Below are 25,466 nucleotides of genomic sequence, written 5' to 3' on the forward strand. Positions count from 1 at the left end.
GAAAGATAGTATCTCTAATCAATATAATGACAAACCAGAATTCCAAAGGCCTTGTGATGAAATATACTATCTATCTTCAGATAGAGAGTGGATAGACTCAGTGCAAATTGAAGCATATTTTCTCTTTCCTTCCTCCCTCCCTCCCTCCCTCCCTCCCTCCTTTCCTTCCTTCCTTCCTTCCTTCTTCATCCTTCTTTTCTCCTCTCCTCTCCTCTCCTCTCCTTTCCTTTCTTCTCCTTTCCTCTCCCCAAATCCCCCAAGCAGGTTAAATTTTTAGGGGGGAAGAAAATTATGAGAAAAGAGATATAATTGAGTGGAGCATTGCAGATAGGGTTTTTTTCAGTAGGGAGAAAAGCAGTAGTTTTTCCTGGTCCAAGTACATGTTGAAATTGAGTTTCTAGGTGTCTTTACACATACTCCCATGAAACAGCAACACTTCCACCAGGAGGTAGGTATCTTTTAACTCTTTGTTCATTCAAAGATCATTGGCTAACAGAAGACATATGTGAAATGTGGATCTTAGGATATACAGTGATACACTATGAGACTGTTATTCTTTGTAGGGTTTTGCACATTTTGAGTTACTGTAGTTGAAGACTGTGCTTTGATTTAAAGAAAGGGGTTTGGACAGCCTTTCTACAAGAATAAAATCTAGTCATAGTGAAGATATGGTCTTCCCTTTCCTGTTTACTGATATAGACACGTTTTCTTCATTCTTTTTTCTGCCCTTGCATTGTCCTTAAGTATCTTTGTCATTTATGTTTCTAAATTATACACCCTTTAGGACAGGATTCTTTCTTTTGGTTTTCTGTGGCACTAAGCCTAAAGTAACAGACGTACCTACAGTATTATTTAGAAATAGAAAAAATAAATGATTCCTGATATTCCAAAGATAATCTTATTTGCATTAAGCAGTTTCTTCTCAAGTTACAAAGAACAAATAAGACTGTGTTATCCTTTTCCTTGTTTCTTTGACATCTCAACATGGTTTCATTTTTCCAGTATATTTGAATTTTGGCTCAAGAATGATTAGGTCACAGATGTGATATTTTAGAGCTGCTATGTAGATTTCATTTTTTCTAATTTAATATCTGAGAAATCTTCAGTGGTTCAAAAGATCTGGGATGTTCCTGCCTATGGGCATTCCTTCCTTGGTCAAAAAATGCAACCCTTTAACATTTTAGTCTTTGGCTGTCATAATGAGTTTGCAGTAGGCAAAAGAAGTCATTACCCGGTCCTTGGTCTTGGACAATGAGCTTTTCTGAGATTAGCAAGGCAGCTCATTGGAAGACAGGTACACCGAGTCACCAAGCCATTGTGTTCCCAGAAAATGGTATAGATTTCACCACCTGTTACCTGGGTGCCATAACGAGGTATTGAAGGATGTGAAGCTATCAAGACTTAATAGGGTCCAGCTCTCAGCATCACAGTTTTATGAAATTGTTGTTTTGTACAAGAATAAAACATTTGGCATCAGACTCATCTGAAAATATTTCAACTTAATGAGTATCAAATTAAACTAAAGGGCTATGTTCTTACTTTTCCCCAACCCATTTATGACTCTTTCCAATTTTAACAAATGACTTGGCATAGAAATTGATGAAAGTAACACATTGGGAAGATTGCTAGTGTGTCACTTAATTGTCCCACCCACCTGGTGAAAAAGTGTCCTTTTAGCAGGTACGCAACACTTGGGAATCTCATCCAAACAGATAAGTGTTCATTAGCATAGACCACTTAGCTCTTTGTCAGTGTCTCCAGGACTTGATGGTGAACCCACTGCTTACACACATGTGGTAGTCAGAGGTGGGAAATACTCCCCCACAAAATTACTACCTTGGTCCTGCACTGCTCGTGTCCTTTGCCATCACAAATTAGGTATCAGAGTAGGATGATATATTTTTTCCAAACTCTATGAATTCATCAATATAATATATAAAGCAGATGCATCCTTTACTCATACCTTAGTAGTAATGAAACTTGGAGCCAAAAGAAGACTGGCCATAAAGACTCCCAGAACTTATAGGACCTTCGAGAACTCAGGGCTCCTTCTATGATGCTAGGAAGCATCAAAGTAAAATTCTAATGGAATATGTGTGTGTGTGTGTGTGTGTGTGTGTGTGTGTGTGTGTGTGTGTGTGTGTGTATCTTTTTCTTTCTTGAGACTGGGTCTTCCTATCTCAATCAGGCTGTGATTCACTGATTGTATTCTAGTGCCAATTAGCACAGAAGCCTCAACCCACTCCATTTTCAATCCAGGCCAGTTTTCCCCCTTCCTTAGGCATCCTTTAGAACCACATCCAGATTTAGGACAAACAGCTGAGTGACTTTAGTCATTCTATAGCTCCTCAAAACTCCTGAGTAAAAACAATCATATTAAGCATGGCTTCTTCAGGAACAGATGGGGCTTGCCATCACATCTGGTGGGAATGTGGATTTTTTATATCTTTAGAGGATTCTATTGTGGTTCTTTTCAATCAATCAATCAATCAATCAATAGACATTTATTAAGAATTTACTATATTCTAGACTCAATGCTAAGTGCTAGGGTTACAAAAAAAGGCAAAAAGTCTTTACCCTCAAGGAGATTAAAATTTAAGGCAGAGGAAGGAAACAACATGCAAACACACATGTACAAAGCAATATATATGTGTATGACATATATAATAAAAAGATATGATATTTGATATAATAGGATTTTATATATAATATGATATATGACATATATTGTATGATTTAATAAACACATGTTATATATAATATACATGTTATATCATATGTGATATAATATGATTTAACTATATAATAAAAAGAAAACACTTGGGAAGGGACTAGAATTAAGAGCAGAAGGTGAAGGCTTCTGATATAAATTGGGTTTTACACGATCAAGACCTATTTCCATATTATTGATAATTGCACTAAGGTGATCATTTAGAGTCTACATCCCCAATCATATCTTCATCAACCCATGTGTTCAAGCAGTTGTTTTTCTTCTGTGTTTCTACTCCCACAGTTCTTCCTCTAAATGTGTATAGTGTTCTTTCTCATAAGTCCCTCAGACTTGTCCTGGATCATTGCATTGTTACTAGTAGAGAAGTCTATTACATTCAATTGTACCACAGTGTATCAGTCTCTGTGTGTAATGTTCTCCTGGTTCTGCTCCTTTCACTCTGCATCAATTCCTGGAGGTAGTTCCAATTCACATGGAATTCCTCCAGTTCCTTATTCCTTTGAGCACAATAGTATTCCATCACCAACAGATACCATAATTTGTTCAGCCATTCCCCAATTGAAGAACATCCCCTCATTTTCCAATTTTTTGCCACCACAAAGAGCGCGACTATAAATATTTTTGTACAAGTCTTTTTCCTTATGATCTCTTTGGGGTATAAACCCAGGAGTGGTATGGCTGAATCAAAGGGCAGATAGTCTTTTAAAGCCCTTTGGGCATAATTCCAAATTGCCATCCAGAATGCTTGGATCAATTCACAACTCTACCAGCAATGTCCCAATTTTGCCACACCCCCTCCAACATTTGTTGCTTTCCTTTTGCTGTCATGTTAGCTAATCTGCTAGGTGTGACGTGGTTCCTCAGAGTTGTTTTGATTTGTATTTCTCTAATTATAAGAGATTTAGAACACTGTTTCATGTGTTTATTGATCATCTTGATTTCTTTATCTGAAAATTACCTATTCATGTCCCTTGCCCATTTATCAGTTGGGGAATGAGTTGATTTTTTGTACAATTGATTTAGCTCTTTATATATTTGAGTAATTAGACCTTTGTCAGAGTTTTTTGTTATAAAGATTTTTTATAAATTAGAATTTTAGTCAGAACTTAAAGGAAGTCGGGGAGGCTAGTTGGCAGAGTTGAGGAGGGAAAGTATTCTAGGCATGGGGGATAGCCAAAGAGAATGCCAGGAGACAGGAGATGGAGTATCTTGTTCATGGAACAACAATAAGGCCAGTGTCCCTGTATTGAAGCATATATTTTGGGGAGTAATTTGTAAGAAGACAAGAAAGGTAGAAGGGGTTGGGTTGGGAAGAGCTTTGAATACCATACGTGGGATTTCCCTTCATTTCTAGTGCTATCCAAAGAGGTAGTTTCTGAACTCCCAGGATTCAGAACTTCCACAGATTTTGTGGCTGAATTCTCACTGAAAGAAGAGAGATCATGACACAGTAGAGTGAGTTATCATAAGGAGGGCAATTTAGGAGGAATCTGAGAATCATTTCCATCAGCCTTAAGAGAAGCATGTACTTTCTTGTAGGGGGTTACAAATGCCAGATGATTTAATAATCATAATACCTCTAATTTATACCACACCCATTGCTGAGGAGTTCAAAGTACTTTATAGATTTTGTTTTGATCCTCAGACACAGGAACGAAGCAGATTCTGTGCCACACACATGCACACACATCTTACTTTTTTGCTTCCTATTTTTTGATAAATCACTTGGCTTCTGTGCCCACTTTGTGTGTGGTTGCCCCCCAAACCAGAATGTCTTGGTGCTGGAGCAACTTCAAATAGCAACTTTATAAAGCTCTTTCCAGTAGGTCACACAAAAACCTTCTGATATCCAACTATGCAAGGTGGCAAAAGCCCTCCAGATAGTCACTTTTGTCTTTGGCTTACTCCTAATTTAGCACCTATGTTTGGATTCTAATAACAACACTTTCAATTAGTCATGTAACCCTGGGCAAGTCTGATTCTGTAAGCTTGGTTTTTTTATAGTCTCATCTGTAAAATGGGAACAAGAATATATAAACTCTGTAACTCACAGAATTGTTGTGAAGAAAGCTCTTTGTAAGTCTTAAAAACACTACATACATCGATTTGTTATCTAGAGCCTGTTAGGTGGTACAGTTGATAGGGAACTAGGATTGGGCTCAGAACGACTTCAACTCAAATTTGGTCATGTACACTTGCTAGCTGTGTGACCTGGGCAAGTCATTTAGCCCTGTTTGCCTCAGTTTCCTTAACTACAAAATGAGTATAATAAAGCATCTACCTCCTTTTGGGAGGTTCAAATGAGATATTTGTATAATGCTTAGCACAGTGCCAGGCACATAGTAGGCACTTAGTAAATGCTAATTCCCTTCCTGCCCCCATCTTGCTTTTTAATTCAGATGCACAGAAATTTGTAAAGTACCTACCACATTCAAGGCACATGCTGGATCCTTGGCTAACCTGCAATAAGCTCCTTATAAAAGATCACAGGATCTTAGATTTCAAATGAAAGAACCCCTCATTTTATAGATGAGGAAATAGGCTCATAGAGGATGTGACTTGCCCAGGTTCATAACTTAGGAATGTCTGATATGGGCTTTAAATCCAAATCTCCTCAATTCCAAGTCCAGGGATCTATTCATTATGTCATCTTTTACACCTTAAAATTATGAGATGCTTCCTGAATAGCCAGGTATCCTAAATTAAAATTGTATCTTTTAGAAGTGGAAATACAGAGAGTATTTGGAAAAAGAGAATAATGTTTCCAAACCCAACAGTGCAATTCTTGGTATTTTTTTAACCTTCTCTCTTAGGATGGATCCATTCTAAGGCAGAAGAGTGATAAGCACTAGACAATGGTGGTTAAATGACTTCACCCAGATAAGAAGTATTTGAGGCTAGATTTGAACCTAGGACTCCCACCAATCTCCATGCCTGGCTTCATATCCACTAAGCCATCTAGCTCCCCACTTCTTGGCACTTTCAAGGACTGGTAACAAACACATTTTTATTAGCATGTACTGATAATTACTATTTGAATAACACAAAAAATGTAACATTTTGCTATTTATCTAGAACAGACAACTCATCTTAAACCAAACAATTGAAACTTGACATGAGAAACAGGACAATAAATTTTGGTTCAACACAAGGAACAATTTCCTGACAGAGTATAACACTGATGCTTTAACAGTATTCAAAATACTGATGCATAAGTACTATAAAACACTATTTTCCCTGTTCATCCGTGTTGCCTAATCTCTTTAAAAAGATGAAAAATTCACAGCAAGTTGTATGTAATTCTTATTCACTCTTATGTATTACTTGTCCCCATTAGACTATGAGACTGATTTTTCTTTACAATGTCTGGTATACAGTAGGCATTTAATCATGGCTTGACTTGAATTGAGGAAGAGTGCATATTGAAAGCTCAGGATTCTTTTCTGAATCAGACCCCCTGAAACACAGATTTGTTCACAATGTAAACAAACAGGAATAGTTTTCATACTAGAGGTTCAAGTGTACTCTATTCCTTATTTATTTAAAGACAAACTTTTAAAAGGTCACATTTTTCTTTGACTCGGTGTCTCTCTCCTTTCACTTAATCCCCAAGCTTCTCAAAGCACTTTAGAATTCTCTCTTTCAGCGTTTTGTGTACTCGCTTGTGCTTGCAGAAACTCAAGAAGACATTGGTTTAAGAGTAAAAATAGAGAAAAACAATAAATTATCTTTTCCTCTATTAAAGCCCGTGAAAATACTTTAAGACACTTTTGATTGGAGAAAATATGTATTTTCTGAGGTTCAAACAATCTCGGCAGTTGGAAGGGACCTCAGAGGTCATCTCCAACTCTTACCAGAATAATGAATCATCTCTGGAGCATCACTGAGAGATGGTAACCAGCCTCTCTTGAAAACCGTTGAGAGTGGAGAGTTCATTGCCACCTGAGGAAACCCATTCCACTTGATGATGTTGCTACTAATATTTAGAATGTTTTTCCTTTGTCTGCTTGGACTGCTAAAGGTTTCCATCATACATCTTCTCTGTATTCCTGTTTTCCAGATAGCATTTGAATGGGAAAATAAAGGTCCTGCTTGTCCTTCAGACTTGGATAAAACAAGAATTGTATGCATTAATTTGGAAATGTTGTTTGCTCCTTCTTTCCTTCCTTCCTCCTTATCTCCCTCCCTTTCTTCAGTTAGTCAACAAAACTTACTATGTGCTGAGCAGTTTCCCAAGTACTAGAAATAAAAAGGAAGGGAAAAAAACCCAAGATCCCTTCCCTCAAGGAGCTCACATTCTGATGGGAGAGACAATATAGAAATAACTAGCCATATAAAAGATATACTTGGTATAAATGGAAGGCAGTCATAAAGGAGAAGGCACGCTGTCACCTTAGGAAAACATGTAATTCAAGATGAATTTCACATTTAAAGAGTCATAAATCTATTTTGTAAATCAGTCAGCATTCAACATCATTCATATCATTTTATTAAGTGCTTACTATTTGCCAGGTTTAACCTGTCTGCCAAGATGTTTTTTTCTGGGGGTGGCTACTGCTCATGCTACAGCTTCTTGAAGCCACAGGTGAGAGAGTTGGGTGAAAGGTGGACACCAAAGGTGAAGGTGCAACCCTGAAAGGGGTCAGCAAGCCCTCCTACCAGAGATGTTAATCCTTTCTAACACTCCATAGTAGCTGATAGACTGCCCTGAAACTCATTGGTGAGTTGGGGAATGGAATGGGAATATGAGAACAATTAGTTCCAACGGTCATGAAGGCAGCTGAAGCAGGTGCTGTAGAATGCTTAGAGCTTGGTCAAATATTGAACATGCCAGGTCATCCATTGCATCCTGAGCCATCACCAGTCATCCTTACTTTTGTTTTGCCAGTGGACTTCAATGATTCTAGAAGAGAGTGAGGCTGACTATCTTGTGCAACTCTGCCTCGATTAAATTCAGTTCATGTACAAGTCAAAACATCACCCTGTGTTGTCACTTGTCCTCTTGAAAACAAAGGGCAAACAACATTGAAATAGAGGGTCACTTTCTCTGTTGGTACATATCTCAAGGAGTCCTATCCGATTTTTATATCCATGAGCTAGAAGGGGGGGAGAGGCACCTAGTCAGGGAAGAGCCTTCAAAATGGTATTTTCCTCTTCTGAACTAAGTGCCTTTTTTCTAGGAAACAAACTAAAAGTCCAATGGAATCTCCTATCCTCTGCACCTGTTAGTCAATTCTATAATGGTAATGACATAATCTGCTTTGGAATATCATTTTCATGGCGTCTTTTCTCTTCTCAAACCAGCATCAAGAATGCCTTGACAAGAGGTCCTGGGTTCAAATCTGGACTCAGACACTTCCCAGCTGTGTGACTCTGGGCAAGTCACTTGACCCCTATTGCCTACCTTTACCACTCTTCTGCCTTGGAGCCAATACACAGTATTGACTCCAAGACGGAAGGTAAGGGTTTTGTTAAAAGAAAAAAAAAGAATGCCTTCAATGTGGTTTTGGATTATTCTCATAAAGATTTTATAGACATGGGAAAGCAAGCATATGAGTCAGTAGTTGCTGATAATTACCTTCATTTGGGGTAATGACACTAGACCTCATCTCTATACGCTTGGTCTAGTCCTACTGTTTTTTCCATCGTTGCTTTCTTTAGGGCCATTTTGCTTCCTTTACTACCTTTGCAGAGTTCTACTGTGATACTTCTTTGAACAACAAAAGTAACAGCATCATCTCCAAGTCTATGGTGGAGGATCCCAAACTGTGGCCGATTCTACCATGCTGGAAAAGCTTAGTGTAGAGTAGACTGTATCTGCTTACGGAGGAGGCCAGCAGCATTAGGCAAGATCTTGTTCTTGGCAACCTATGAAACAGAGTACAAAATATTGTCCTTCAATATAGTTTTCTTTAAAGAGAAAATTGTATTTAAACTTCTGAATACTCTCCAGTTGGAGACTTAGAGCTAGAGCAGCTTAGATGTGCTTGGAATAATGAGATTGTGGGTAGTGATAGCGATCAAATGAGAAAGCATGGCTAAAGTATTCTTCAACTTTGAAGTGCTAAAGTGTAAATGTTAGCTATTATTATTAGAGAGTAATAGAAAGTTTGTATCTTTATTATACCTATATCTGTGTCAGATATATACATGTATCTTCTTAAAGCTCAGCAAATATTTTGTGCCAAGCAAAATCTTTAATTAAATCCATATTATGAGATTTCTGGTATGATTTTAAATTCTAAATATTTTAAGACTATATTTAAAATTTTAAAGGCTAAATATTTTAAAGACTACCATTAATTAATTCAATTAATAAAACAAAATAAATTTGAAAACCTTTAATTAAAATTTCCAAACCCCGGTTTTTGTCTTTTTCTCTACCTGATGATAGGGTCTGCTTTTCCTTTTGTTATTGAAACAGTACATCCGCACAGATGCTTCTAGATATAATGTGCTAATTGACTTAGTAATGGTTTGTCCATTCCTCTTTTCCCAGCTGTGTGCCAACCCAGATGCAAGCATGGTGAATGTATAGGACCAAACAAGTGCAAGTGTCATCCTGGATTCTCAGGGAAAACCTGCAATCAAGGTAGGAAGAGGCTCTAATGTACATAAATAAAAGCCCCTCATCCCCTGTAAAGGAAAATGCAATTTCTATGACTGATTTAGTGGCAGCTCCTTTCCAAAGTTTAGTAAATTCCTAAATAACATCTAACAAGCCACATTTGATGATCTGCCAAAACAGAATAATAGTAATAACTGACATGTGTATAGTAGTTTATAATTTGCAAGGGGCTCTACATATACTGTCTTATTTGATCCTCACAACAACCTTGTGAGGTAGGTGCTACTCTTTTTTTCCATTTTACAGATAAGAAGATTGAGATTGAGGAACATAAAGTGACTTGTCCAGGGTCACACAGCTAGCAAGTGTTTGAAGTAGGACTTGAATTTGGATCTTGACTCCAAGCCATTATACCACCTGATAAGAAAATGGTGGTCAGAAGACCTGGTTTCAAATCCTGTCTCAGTTCCTTACTAATGGTGTGACTATAGGCAATTTCACCTCCCCAGGACTTTCTCCTCATCTATAAAATTAGGAGGTGGTACTAAATGACTTCTGAGACCCCTTCCAGATATAGATCCATAATTCTATAATCCTTTGGTTTTTTTTTTTAATTTTATTGTTGCTCTTCACTTTTTTTTAATTTTTTTTTTAATTTTAAACCCTTAACTTCTGTGCATTGACTCATAGGTGGAAGAGTGGTAAGGGTAGGCAATGGGGGTCAAGTGACTTGCCCAGGGTCACACAGCTGGGAAGTGTCTGAGGCCGGATTTGAACCTAGGACCTCCCGTCTCTAGGCCTGGCTCTCAATCCGCTGAGCTACCCAGCTGCTCCCACTTTTTTTTAAAAAAATTTAAACATTTATTAATATTCATTTTTGACATGGTTACATGATTCATGCTCCTACTTTCCCCCTCACCCCCTGAATCCTTTGGTTTTTGACTACATCTTAAAACAGAAAAAGCAGCTCTTTCTTTTTGGTTCTTTTCTGAAATGTATTATAAGTTTTCAAAAGCAATATGGTAGAGTGGGTAGAACTCCACAGGAGGTCTAAGGTCTGGTTCACCACAAGTCGTTCTATTTATCTGGGTCTCAACTGTTTTAGCTCTAAAATGGGGATAAGTGACATTTTTCCCAATTGCTGATATCTTTAGGATCCTTCAAATTCTAAGATCTCTCATTCTGTAATTAAATCTCCTTTGCATATGCTGCTGATAAAATCAGGATGTTTCCTCTAGAAGTCAATCAGCCCAAGTTATTTGTATTGAAGAGATAATATCTATCTTGTGCTAGGTGCTAAGGATACATGGACAGAGGATGAAACAATCCCTACTCCTATATTACCAAACATACATCTCAAAGATAGATGCCTATAGATACATGCATACACAGAAATATAATAAAAAATTAATATAAAGAAACTAGAGAGAAGCAAATGTCAGGTAAAGAGGATAGCTTTTTCTCAAAGTGTGACTGTGAAGAGGAGCCATAAATGATGATCCCTGAAAGTATGGTAGGTTTTTAAAGCCAGGGGACATCTGGGCATGTTCATATGCTGAGGAAATAGAATCTTTCTAAATGGATAAAGAGAAGTTGAAAATTGGGAAAAGAGAAAATGGATTAAGGGACAGGCTATTGGAGGAGATGGGAAGGAACAGGAATAAAAACAGAGATTATAAGGAGGGGGTAGCTAGGTGGCTCAATGGATTGAGACCTAGGCCTAAAGACAGGAAGTCCTGGGTTCAAATGTGGCCTTAGACTCTTCCTAGCTATGTGACCCTAGGCAAATCACATAGCCACTATTGCCTAACCCTTATGGCTCTTCTGCTTTGGAACCAATTTACCATATTAATTCTAAGATGGAAGGTAAGGTTTTAAAAGAAGAAAGAAATAATGAGGGGAAAAGCCCACCTCATTTCTCCCTCTATTGAGAAGGATGTGGTAGCATAGTTTGAGAAGAGAGGAACAAGTTGGGAATAGCCATGGTGGGGAGTATGATAGTCAATGAAGAAAAATGAGCAAATTGATGGAAAACTTTGAGGGTTTAGTTAAGAATGGATTACACAATAGGAAGAGACAGAAGCACAGCCAGAAGAGATGGATATAAAAATTCTATTTAAAATAATTGGAAATAATACCAAATGCTTGGAAGTCTGCCTGCTAAGACAAATACAGGAACTATATGCACATAATTACAAAATACTTTTCACATAAAGACAGATCTAAACAACTGGAGAAATATTAATTGCTCATGCATAGGCTGAGCCAATATAGTAAAAAAAAGACAATTTTTTACTATAATAGTTCATCCTAAATTAATTTACTTATTCAGTGCCAAAATGCCAAGAAATTATTTCATGAAGCTAAAGAAAATAATAACAAAATTTATCCAGAACAAAATTTTGGTCAATAGCAAAGGAATCAAGGGGGAAAAAATGTGAAAGAAGGTAGCCTCATACTACCAGATCTCAAACTGCATTACAAAGTGATAATCATGAAAGTAATCTGATATTGGCTAAGAAATAGAGTGGTGAATCAGTGGACTAGATTAGGTATACAGTAAATACAGTAGTAAATTACCATAGTAATCTAGAATTTAATAAACTCAAAGATCCAATTTGGGGGGACATGAACTCTCCATTTGACCAAAATTGCTGGGAAAATGCAGAGCGTTTTGGTAGAAACTAGGCATGAACCAATATCTCATACTGTATACCAAAATAAGGTCAAAATGGATAAATGGGTGATACCATAAGCAAATTAGAGGAGTGTAGAATGCCTTATTTGTCACATCTATGGATAAAGGAAGAGTCTGTGACCTAATAAGAGACAGTGAGGTTTGCAAGAAGTTAAGTGAATCATTTTTATCATATTAAATTAAATAGTTTTGCACAAACTAAGCCAGTGCATCCAAAAATTAGAAGGAAAGCAGGAAGATGAGAAAAAATGTTTACAACAAATCTCTCTAATAAAAGGCCTCATTTCTCAAATATATGGGGAACTGAGTCAAATTTATAAAAATAAGAGCCATTCCCTAGTAGATAAACAATGAAAAGATATAAACAGGTGCTTTTCAAAAGAAATCAAACCTATCTATAGTCATATGAAAAAACACTTCAAATCACTAATCATTAGAGAAGTACAATTTAAAACACACCAGTTTGACAACATGATAGAAAAGGAAAATGACAAATGATAGACGGAATATAGAAAAATAGGGACACATTACTGTTGGTGGTGTTGTGAACTGGTCCAGCCATTATATAGAACAATTTGAAACTATACTCAAAGAGTTATAAAACTTTGACCCAGCAATACCACTGCTACATCCACTACTACATCTGTATCCCAAAGAGGTCCAAAAAAAGAGGGGAAGAATTTCTTTGTACAAAAATACTTATAGCAGCTCTTTTTGTGGTGGTAAAGAATTGGAAATTGATGGGATGTCCATCCATTGGGGAATGGCTGAACAAATTGTGGGATGTGATTGTGATGGAATACTATAGTGTTATTTAAAAAAAAGGAGGAGGGTCATTTCAAAAAACTTTAGGAAGACCTATATAAATTGGTTCTGAGTGAAATGAGAAGAACCAGGAGATCACTGTATACAGTAATATCACTCTTCTGGTCAATATACTAATTCAAGACAATTCTAAAGAACTCATGAAGAAAAATACTGTCCACTCCCAGAGAGAGAATTGATGAACTCTAAGTGCAAATCGAAGTATTTTTTCACCATCTTTCTTTTTCTTGCTTTTTAAAAAAACAGAGCTTATACAGACATTTGTTTTACATGATTTCACTTGTATAATTGATATCATTTTGGTGCCTTCTCAGTGGGCAGAGAAGGGGCTGGAGGGAGAGAGATAATTTGGAACTCAGATTTTTTTTAATGACTATTGAAAATAAATACATAATTTTAAATCTAGTTGGGAAATATTTAACAAAATAAATAAAATTTTACAATACAAGAAAGAGAATGGATAACCTAATTTGTAGTAAACCCAATCAATATAGTTATATGACTTTTCCTATCAGTGTTCAGCAATTTATGAGAAGATGAATAATAGGAAGAATGCTGGACTGGGTTTTGGAAAGGGATGATGGGACATAAGATAATGGAGCAAGGAATTCAAAGACGGAGGGCATGAGTTAAAAATTAAACTGGTTAATAGTAAAGATTTTGTGGTAAGACTCAAGCAAGGATGATGGCCTGGGAAAAAAAAGCTTGGAGTTACTAGAGTTTGAGATGAAGATGAAGAATGGGCTGGCTATGGTCAAATACCATAGATGAATTTCAGAGTTGTGGTTTATGAGGGTAGAATATTTGTGAGTGAGAAATGTTTTCGCTGTCATTTTATATGGGTGAAATGGAATGAAGAAGCATATTTGAGTTGAAGAGGCTGATAAACTGGTAAGCAAAGGTATTTGAAGTGACTTGCAAGTTGAAGTTGAAGAGGAAGACTTTAGGCTGGGAACTAGTAAGAGAGTAGCTGCCAGTGTCTGGATAGGGTGTTAGATCTTGATAGAATCAATTACAAAGAAGCAATAATAAAACTGTTATATTTTCATATAACAAATTATATTATTTTAGAAATTTAGAAATACTCTTTATATTTGTTACAACAATTTAGATTTTTTTTCCAGTAGAAGGGGAAGTAGGAAAGAGAGAAAAATGTATTTTTAATTTAAAAAAATGTATTTTTAATTTAAAAAAACTTTTAATTAAAAGGAAGATGTCTTTGATAACAATTAAAAGGAAGATGTCTTTGTTGATAATTGCTTTGAACATTGTTACCATATCTAATGACCTTTTGCTTTAAAATTTTTGTCTTAAAGTTTTTGCCTTCATGCAAGAAAGAAACTGGAAGTGAGAAAAAAAATTAATTTGAAAAGGGAAATAACTGAAGATTTGTTGTATCTTCAAAATTAACGATTCCAGCTTTGGGGATAAGAACTCCCTATTTGACAAAAACTGCTGAGACACCTGGAAAACAGTATGGCAGAAACTAGATATAGACCTATATCTCTCACCTGATACCAAGATAAGCTCAAAATAGGTATATGATTTAGACATAAGGTGATAGTATAGACCAATGAGGGAAACACAAAATAGTTTATCTGTCAGATCTATGGAGAAGGGAAGAATTTATGACCAAACAAGAGATAGAAAACATTATGAGATACAAGATGAATAATATTGATTACATTAAATTTAAAAGGTTTTGTACAAACAAAGCCAATGTAACCAAGATTGAAAGAGAAACAATAAACCAGGGGAAAATTTTGCAGTAATTTTCTCTGCAAGGTCTAATTTCTCAAACATATAGAAAACTAAGTCAAATATATAAGAATACAAGTCATTCATTTCCCAATTGACAAATGGTCAAAGGATATGAACAAGCAGCTTTCAGATGAAAATATCAAAGCTATCATATCCTTTGAGCTTTGTTCTCCTTAGATAAACATGATAGGGATGTAAACGAAAGTATAGAGAAAGCCTTGGTAAATCCCTCTTGATTGGAAAAATGCAAATTGAAATAACTTTGTGGTACCACTTCACACCTATCATATTGGTCAATATAACAGCAAAGGAAACTAATAAATGTTGGAGGGGATGTGTCAAAATTGAGATACTAATGCATTGCTGGTGGAGTTGTGAACTGATCCAATCATTCTGGAGGGCAATTTGGAACTCTGCCCAAAGGACTATAAAACTATGTAAATCCTTTGATCTTGTAATACTACTACTAACTCTGTATCCCAAAGAGAGAAAAAAAGGGGGAAAGGACCTATTGTACAAAAAATATTAATAGCAGGATATGATGTTTGGCTGTACTCAATTCTTGTCTATATTTTCCATAGCTACAAGTTGCTTAATTATGTATCTGTGAAGTGGGCATGTTTCTGTACATACCTGAAAATAGGTTTTACCAGGTTTTCTCTAGTCTTTGGCTACTTGACCTTCTTTAGTAGGATGGTATTGATGAATTAATGAGGGATTCATAAATTGATCTGTCACAACTATTCACAACTATTAACATCCAAATCATAGGCCATCTTTGTCCAAAAGTTATATGGAAGATGATTAGGAAAATGGAGCAGGGTCAATGGCTTTCAGACTGCTTCAAAGAAATGACTTCTCTCAGTATCTTCTAATCCATTTGGGTTTGATTTCCAAATTATTGTTGGAAAGGGGGAAGGAGAGTGAAGGTTCAAGTATTTCACCTACTTTAAAGCACTATGTAAATGCCACCTCTTATTTGTTTTTCCTCTTTTAAACCTGCCTTTTTCTGGGATTTGCCAATCTTACTTAGGCAATTTCATCTGAGCCAAGAAGTTGATGTATTACATATTAGAGTGTGTGTCTCATTTTTGTTTCTCAAAAAAAAACCCATCTTGTTTTTCTTGCTCTTCCTAGCTGGCCAATATTCACAAGTAGTAGCAGGTTAGGCTTTGGTTACTCTGGAATCTGTTTTCATATTAGAACCCTAATTTAATACTTTTTTAAGAGAGGGAGTACACAATCCAAAGTACTGTAACTATGTACGTCAGCACCTTACAACTATGTCACTAAATACCAGGCTCATTCTTCAGAGAAGTGTGATTAATAAGTCACTTCTGAGATTTCAGGAAGTGTGTTTCAATTTGCTTTGCGGTGGCTACTAAGACTTTAAATAAAACACATCCAAGCTACTTAGGCTACCCATTGTACCAAAACTCTGTCTCATGTCTCTTAGCATGAGGAAATCAGTTTACAATGGACTTCTTCATTATGTATGCTCCTGGTTTTCGTCAGAGAACTTTAATATACTGGGTTCAAATATCAGACCCCAAAACATTCCTTTTATGGTACTTCTTGGAGAGGGAGAGTCAGATGCTGGTTTCACTTGTGAACTAGTATTTTTATACTTGCAAGAAAGAAATTGTATTGATGTCTGGCACAAGTTATAAGCATCAAAATGGAAAAAAATTAAAACTAATTTTAGAAATAAAAATCCAGACTGACTATAAAACTGGCATACCTATATTTGCATCTCTTAATAATCTCTCTCTTTGTTCTCCTTAGGTGAACATGATAGGGATGTAAACCAAAGTACAGAGAAAGCCTTGGTAGATTTGGGGTGGTAGCAGCAAGAATTGGATTGGGGGAGAGGACAGGATAGAACAAGCAAATGGATATAGAAATTGCTCCATTGGCTTCAAGGGATAAATTATAATCCTAAGGAAAATGCCTGTGGCATTTTCTGACCAATAGATTATAGGCTTTAATGATCAAATCTTATTCATTTTTTATATTCTTAATAGCACCCTGGAGAAATCTTTGCACATTACCACCATGTTTCTTAATGATCATTCATACTCTTCTCTTGGATTCCATAACACCAATCTCCTGATTGTGTGCCTATCTTTTTTGATCACTCCTCAATCATCCCTGATTCTTCTTTCTGCCCCTCCTTCCTAAAAATAGGAGTCTTTCTAGGCTCTTCCCTTAATTACCTTCTCTCTTCCACTCTTAATGGCTCCAGTTATCATCTCTGCATAAGTGACTCTCAAATATTTATCTTTAGCTAAGAACAACAGTCCTATGTTTCTGCCTCTCTTTTAGACTTAGAGATAGGGTCATGGGTGGAAAAAACAAGGAGATGGGTTCAAAACTTGGTTTTAGTATTTATATAACTCTGAACCTCAGTTGCCTCATCCTATAGAATGAAAGGATTTGCAAGAGTGAGTTCTCATACTCAATTAATTCAAAATATATGCCCCAATAAATCAATGAGCATTAAGGCCCAAGAATATGCTAAACATTGTCATAGGCAGTAGGGGATATAAAGAAAAAACATGAAGTAGACCCCGCCCTCAAGGAATTTACCTTCTGTCAGAGAAGATAACTTATATGCTCTACTTGGGGAAAGAACTAAGCATTTATTAAATGCCTATTATGTGCCAGACACTGTACTAAATACTTTATAAATATTATCTCATTTGATCTTCATAACTAAAAGGAAAGTGCCATTATTACCCCATTTACAGTAGAGGAAACTGATGCAGACAAGGGTTAAGAGACTAATCCAGGGTCACTCAGTTTGGAAGTGTCTGAGGTCACGTTCGAACTCAGGTCATCCTCATTCCAGAATCAATGATCTAATACCAATACCTTAAGCTCAACCAATATAAAAGAATGCATTCCTTTTCTCCCCAAAGTTTCTCTCTCACCCAATTTAACAGATAATATGATGTAGGCAAAGTGCTTTATAAGCCTTAAAATAGTATTTTAAAATCTAAGTTGTTATCATTAGCATCATGACAAAGTATCTCTAACTCTGGCCAACACTCTCGTAGATGTTTTGTCTTCCTTTTTGAGTATATTAGATTCTATAAGGGAAGTAACTGTTTTACATTTTGTACTTGTGACATTAGCATTTAATGCAGAGCTTGGCACAAATTAAGTGTTAAAGAAATGACTTTTCTCTACATTCTTTACATTATTACATCTTTATATTATTACCATTCTTTCAGTTGCTCAGGATTTGAACATTTGCTTTTTTCCTTCGCCCTCCAAAAAGCTATGTCTGGTCAACCTTTTCTCTGTCTCTTACATGCATTCCTCCTTCCCAGCTCCATCAATATTACCTTAGTTCAGATCCTCCTTACCTCTTGCTTGAGCTATTAGAAGAGTCTCCAACCAATCTTCCTCACTCCCAACTCTGCACTTTCCCATTTATCCTCCAAATCCCAGACAGAGTAATCTTGATAAAACATAGGTTTTCATATGATGTACTGTGAAATGAGAGCTCAGAGAACAAGGCTACAATAACAACAATGTTGTGAAGATAAACCACCTAAAACACAAATCTGATAATATTATTCTTTCATAGAATCTCTCCATTATTTACTAAAAGTAGTTGTAATATCTTATGGGAAAGGAAACAGTATAACAATTGTTGTTGTTGTAGGGCAGTTAGGTGGCTCAGTGGAAGGAATGCTGGGTCTGGAGCCAGGAAGATCTGAGTTCAAATGTGACCCCAAACACTTACTAGTTGTATGACCCTGGTTAAGTCACTTTTTTTAAGTTTGCCTCAGTTTTCTCATCTGTAAGATGAGCTGTAGAAGGAAATGACAAACCACTCCAGAATCCTTGCCAAGAAAACCCCAAAATGGGATCATCAAGAGTTGGACGCAACTGAAAAGGACTGAACAATACAACAATGATGTTGAAGAACCTCTTTCCCAATCTGACTCTGACCTCCCTTTCCAGCCCAATGCCATACTACTCTTTTTCACATTTGATGTTATGGCCAAGTTGAACTGCTCTTCCTTCCTGCATATCCTTCTGCTCACTTCCAATTCTGTTCTTATCCTTTTCTGCACCCAGCGCCTGAATTGAACTTCGTATGTTTTCAGTCATGAAAATCTTTCCTTTTTTTGAAGAGCCATCTCAAGTACCACCTTCTTGAAGTATCCTTGATCCCCAGAGCTAGAAGTGATCCAGCTTGCCTTTAAGCTTTTATTGATCAAATGAGAAGTGTTTTGCAAGCCATTGATCTCTCTTATGCACTTGACATATTCTTTTTTTTAAAACCCTTACCTTCCATCTTGGAGTCAATATTGTGTATTGGCTCCAAGGCAGAAGAGTGGTGAGAGCTAAGCAATGGGGGTCAAGTGACTTGCCCAGGGTCACACAGCTGGGAAGTGTCTGAGGCCAGATTTGAACCTAGGACTGCACTTGACATATTCTAACTTGCATTACAGTTGTTTTATCTCTTTACTAGATTGGAAGCTTTATGAGGGTATGTGCTATGTTTTATTCAATCTCTGATTTCCTAGGATCAATTTGTACAGAATGTTTCCTATAATTCTCATAAGATACTTAGTAGCTGCTTGTGAATGAGTTCATCAATACTGCTGGAGACCCATGGTAATTGAATAATAAGTATTATTTATTATTATACATGTTCTATAAAATAATTTATAAATAATTTAATAATGAATATATCTAAAGAAGAGCAAAGTGCTCCGTGAGAGATTAGGTGTACCATCAATATTAGCTCCTTCATCCTGAAATCCCTACCAGGCTAGAGAGCTGCTGTGTTGACTGGATAGATGAGAGGGATAGTTCTTTAAAGGAGGAGGGAGAGAAAGGAGAATGGAGGAGGGAAAAAGAGAGAAAGCAGAGGGGAGGAAGAAGGTGAAAAAGGAGAGAAGAGAGAAAGGGAGAAAGGAGGAGGATGAGAAGAGAAGAAGAGAGAAGTAGGGAGGAAGAAGAGAGAAAGGAGAGGGAAAGAAGAGGCAAAAAAGGGGAGAGCAATGCTTTTCACATTGAAAAAAGGAAAAGAGGAGTCCTACTATTCTGCCTGCCATCTATTTCCTCAATAAACATATGCCCCAGAGTATGTGAGATAGATGGAAACCTGTCCCCTCTACCTTTGATGTTAAGTATAATCCTCTCTCAGGAAAACCTGCCAAACTTGTATAAAGTGATCCCACTCCTTCCCTCCCTCCCCAAAAGTTATTGCCTGGAATAAGTAAGTGAAATCACCAAAAGATTCATAAATGTTTAAAGGGAACCTAAGTAAAGGCACATTTTGGGGGGTTGGGCAAGGGGAGAGAGCTAGGAACAAGGAACCTCGGGGAGCAAGTGAGTAGCAGAGGTGAGGAGAAGTTGGGAGATGGGCCAGTCCCACCTTCTCCCAGCCTAATGATTCAGCCCTTAAAGACAATCTCGAATCATAAGATCATAAATATCGAGGTGGGAGACCCTGACTCCCAAAGTCTGGCTGCTGACTTCCATTACCTAGGTTGTTCCTTCATGCTGTTCACTTTAGGGACCTGCTGTGAAAAGAGGGTAATGGTGACACCAGTCTAGATAGAGATTTTCAGAACTTCCCCTGACTCGCTGATGTTATTTTTTTGCTTTTATTTTCTTTGAATCATTAACTTTAGAACCTGATCCTCATAAAAGATGTTTCTCTGTAAAATTTGGGACTGTGTTAAAGCATATTCCTTAAAAAAAACACACACACCCGTTCATATTTCTTATATGAGTATGTATTATTTCATATATAAATGAATGTATGTGTATATGAAAAATGACCTATTCATTCTCTAGTAGGGGAGAAGAAAATCATAGAGTATAAAGGAGGCTAAAAGAGAATTTATATTAGATTCACACTGAATTAGGCTTAAGAAAAAAATTATAATAATGAGTGGGTTTTGATTAAAAACTGGAGGGACCAGTAGCAAAATGAGTCTGGTGAGAGCCACACCTTTTAAGAACCCCTCTTTCCTCTCCAGAGCCCCTTCCTACCATGCCTCAATACAGACAGCCTGAAAAAATCACTTATGAGTGGCAAAGTGCTTACAGGGCAGCCACCTCAAGCAGGAAGTCAGGCAATGCTTCCAAGTGACTTAATTTAGCAACTGTTTATGGAGCTTAGTGTGAATCTGCTGTCGGAGTTGTTCTCTCTGAGATAGCTTTAAAACCACAACCTTGGAGATGTCACTAAGATCCCACAGAAGGGGCTCAGTTCTTCTCCCAGGAGTTGCTATTCTACCCCATTCTCTAGAAGCATAAAATGGGCAATACATTCTGTCCCCAAGAATTCCTCCAGTCTAGCCAAGCAGAGTACTCTTCCTTATCATTTCTTTTCTCTGTCCCACACCTCACTAAAAAGAAGCTGCCCTCCTTTAAACTCCTTTACGAAAGACATAAAATTTTACATTCTGAATGTCTGCCTTTCAAGGAATTAGAAAAGGGTGCCAATGAATTCATAGATAGATGTGTTGGGATCTTCGTCAAGAAAGAAGGAATGTCTAAATTCGTGTTAGCGTTGTCATTTCGACATGGTTTTGTGTTTCATCTTGCCTGGATTCTTGCATGCTGAGGGTATCACGGGATCAGACAGTGACCTTTGGCTGACAGATGGGTTTCATCTGAAAGCTGATCACCTTTCTGAAGGATAACCATCTGTGCACTTCAACCTCTGTTTTAGTTTGTCAACAGCGGCAGCACTTGCCTATGACCTTCCCAATATGAGAGGCGTGTTTTCTTACCCAGGAACTGAGATTCATTTTGTATCAGGCATTTAATCTGGTGTTAAAACAAGCTGTAATAATCTGAAAATGAGGGTTTGTTGTCTTGTTGCATTTTTGCATTTTTGCTTTGATTTTAAACCATTTTGCAATGTTTTGGGGAAGTTGAGACGAGTACTATTCACCTTTTCAGTGTAAATCTTCTTTTATGTATGCATGACTACATGGTGACTTTAACCCAAGATCAACCCTTGATCTTGAATGAAAATATTGATGATCCCTCCCAGTATTCATAATGAGCCTTTTTCAAAAAAAAGGAAATCATGCAGAGTTTGTAATTCTTAAGTGTCAGAGTGATGTGAATTACTGTTGCATAGCTCTTTAATATATATATTTTAAGGGGTTAACCTAAACAATTAGTCTGGATGAAATTCAAATCTATTCCACAAACGTTTATCGCAAGCAAAATGTGCAAACCATTGTCTTGGGCATCAAAGAGACAATGCTGACTACAAGACCCCCAAATCTGCTGAGGGGGGTGTGAATTGTACACAGATAAGCATTATATATAGTATAGCTGATAGCTGTCAAAGGAGAGAAACTAACAAAATGTCCTAGGAAAATCTAAAGAGGGAGTGAATATTCGACTTTTAATGAGTAGTAATATCACCAAAGGCTTCATGGAAGAGTTGACATCTTGAAGGAGGAAATGGATTTTATCAGGTAGAGATGAGAGAGTTTCTATTAAGTAAACGTAAATTTTTGAAAGTTCCCTACTGCTAGCTAGTGGAACAGTTCTATTGAAATTTAAGCAATTGGGGCAAATTTTGAGTCCCTAATCATCTATATTCGGGGCAGCTGGGTGGCTCAGTGGATTGAGAGCCAGGCCTAGAGACTGGAGGTCCTAGGTTCAAGTCCGGCCTCGGACACTTCCAGCTGTGTGACCTTGGGCAAGTCACTTGACCCCTATCGCCCACCCTTACCACTCCTGGGCTAAGGACGGTCCCTGCCCCGGATGAAAAAGGAGGAGGGTTGGGCGTGGGGCTAGCAACCCCACCCTGTAAAAACTACATCTGCTAAAGAAACTGCAACCTAAAGTAGGGGCAGCTGGGCTAGCTCAGTGGATTAAGAGGCAGGCCTAGAGACGAAAGGTCCTAGGTTCAAATCCGGGCTCAGACACTTCCCAGCTGGGTGACCCTGAGTGACCCATTGCCTACTGGTTGTGGCCCTATGCTCCTAGAATGGAGTCCCAGGATAAAAAAAAAATCATCTATTTTCGCTTTTGAATCAGATGGTTCTTGCATGTTGACAGTCAAAAAAAATGGAGTTTTCATCTTATACTTTTATCATCTTATACTTTTATGATTACTGTCTTTTTTACTGAATTGTTTAGAGTAGTAGTTCTCAAAGATGTTGGTCTCAGGACCCATTTGATCTCTTAAAAATTATTGAGGATCCCTTCACCTAGCTATCTGTATCTAGCTAGTTAGCTGTCTCAAGTATCAATTGATATTTACTATATTAGAAACTGAAATGTCTTGATATTGCTATGAAAATAGCTTTTACATCAGGGACTCTCTAAAAGGATATTGGAGACCCACAGGAATACCTAGACCACACTATGAGAACCACTGATTTAGGAGTTATATTCCTGACATAGTTGTTTATAAGAATATTATATAATAAACTTTCAAAGGAGACAATGCCTGTGAATGTGTTTTGTAAATTTAAATATGATACAGTTGGAAGACTTCTTGATGATTTGGGTATTTGGGTATAAGATGGTAATGATGGAACTTAGAAGGGAATTAGCAAGTATCCGCTATACAATGTCTAACTTATTTTTCAATTCCCCTGCAAAAAAAAAAAAAATGACCTACTGTTTTTTTTAAAACATGGGATGTAATTTATGTTTATGGGGAGATATTTTAGAGATAAGAAATTTGGCCATTTCAAAGAGTGAGTCTTTTGACTTTTATCACCTTCTTCCTGGTGTGAAGATGACCACCTCTATCCAACCCCTCTTGACCAGCACAGTGAACAGCCTCCCGTCCACCCCCTGGATCTTCGTGCAACGAATTTACCTTCAAGGGGTGAGAAAGTGCTTTATTTCAGGTGGTCTGCACCTTCCACCTGCACGGCTTCCCTTCCATAATTCAACCTCTTGCAAATGTACTTGGAACGATGATCCGCTCATGGCTGTCGCCATCTTGGAGCCAGGCCTTTAGTCCCTGAGCATGTGCAGCCAGCCAATGAACAGCTGATTCTTCCTGTTTACTGCCTTTCGTGCTCTATGGATAGGTCCTGTTTTCTATGCCTTTCCATGCATCAATGTAATCACTCTTGCTATACTTTTCTTCTAGGGCATTGCAATGCTTTCTAATATATTCTCTTAGGCCTTGGGCATCATAATCTGGTTTTCAGGTAAGAGCACAGCGAAAACACTGTAGAAGTAGAAAAAGACTAAGTGAACCAGGACTTTGTCACCAAAGAGCCAGTTTTTTCCAGATAGGTTGGAGAAATGATTTCTTTCTCTTTTGAATATAGACTATTAATCCATCATTAATCCACTTAGTGTGTATTTTATAATATCCAGCTTTTTGTCTGAGAGATTCTGTCTTTCACCTAGATATAAATGCAGGAACTTCAGATGCTGAACTCAAAAGCACTTTAGAGGAAAACTACCAAAATGCAATTGGGATATTTTAAGCTTTGTATGAGGAGCTAGTCAACAAACATTCATTAGGTACTTAATATGTGCTAAGCACTGCGCTAAGTGATTAGAATACAAATTCAAACAAAAAAAAGTCAATATTCACCCTCAAGGAGTTTACATTCCAGTGTGAGAAAGACAAAATGTACAAGAGGAATGAAAAAGGGCTAAAGTGACATGGTGGCTAAGTCAAGAACCTTAGAACCTAGAACAACAGAGATCCAAAATTCTGCACCCAGAATTTTTTTTTAATAAAATTTTGATGGTACATTTTAATATTCTTACATGACTAAAATTTATAATTTGTTATTTGACTTCTTACCACTGTGTTTACATCGGAATCTATCTAAAAGTAAACTCCTACACGCAGGTAGATGGCTCTTTGGATTGAGAGCCAAGCCTATATCCTGGGTTCAAATTTGGCCTCAGTTACTTCCTAGCTAAGTGACCCTGGGCAAGTCACTTAACCTGCATTGCCTAGCCCTTACTGCTTTTTCCATCTTGGAACCTATATTTAATATTGATTCTGAGATGGAAGGTTGAAAAACAAAAAGTAAACTCCTGACCTCAATCTATTCCTAGCTTAAGTTCAAAGCTAGGAAAAAAATTTCATTCTAAAACATCCTGCTTGATAACATATAGGATATAATCCAATAAAACTAAAATTTATAGATAGGTCTTGAACAACAACAGTTGGAGGGAAGGAGTTCTCTCTCTAAAATTAGTTAAAGAGTTCCTTGGGTCATTGAGAGATTAATTCATATGCCTATGATCACATAATCAATATATGTTAGAGGCTGCACTCAAACCCAAGACCTTGTTAAATTGGATATAATTGAATATGGATGGTAATTATTCTAAAGATTGAGAGGCTTGTTATATGAATCTTATCCAGGTGTCTTAGGAATCATTTGGCACTCACATTTTCTTCACTTTTTCTGAAATGGAATAATAATACAGCTCTGCGCCTGCGCTTACATCTGAACATGCTTTCCTTTTCAAGCATCTGAACCACCCAACCTGCTTTGACACATGGCATTTGTTATGTGTTAATTGTGGTTATACATGCCACTTCTATATTGTGTTTAAAAACTGATGCATTATGATTTAAGTGGCTCAACTATATAATTCTCTAGTTTCGAATTAAGTAGGTGACTCCATAACATAATGGGATTCATTAAATACCCTTTTACTTCCATCCTTAGTTATTTCACATCCCATTCTAAATTTCTAAAGAAATAATAAATTTAATATATTTTGTAAAAAATGTAAAATCTTGTTTTAATTTATTTAGATTCCCAGTGTTTTTTCATCTTCCCCCCTCTTCCTTCCTTCCTTTCTTCCTTCCTCCCTCCCTCCTTCCCACCCATTCTTCTTCCCTTTCTCCCTCCCTTCCTCCTTTCCTCATTCCTCCCTCCTTC

The 25,466-nt window shown here is 37.1% G+C and overlaps 1 protein-coding gene across 5 annotated transcripts in view; it reads left to right on the top strand.

Moving 5' to 3' along the window:
- NPNT (nephronectin) overlaps positions 1-25,466 on the top strand; it is a 134,286-nt gene that overhangs the window by 56,002 nt on the left and 52,818 nt on the right. For 3 of the 5 annotated variants that reach the window (XM_044680513.1, XM_044680515.1, XM_044680516.1), the window contains one exon: positions 9,231-9,323. In XM_044680513.1, the coding sequence (XP_044536448.1) occupies positions 9,231-9,323 (93 nt within the window). Of the gene's footprint in view, positions 1-9,230; positions 9,324-23,332; positions 23,426-25,466 lie in introns of all 5 variants that reach the window. The other 2 variants (XM_044680512.1, XM_044680514.1) reach the window with 1 other exon arrangement.

This window comes from Gracilinanus agilis, chromosome 6 (assembly GCF_016433145.1).
Source record: "Gracilinanus agilis isolate LMUSP501 chromosome 6, AgileGrace, whole genome shotgun sequence".
NCBI classification, from domain to species: Eukaryota; Metazoa; Chordata; class Mammalia; order Didelphimorphia; family Didelphidae; genus Gracilinanus; species Gracilinanus agilis.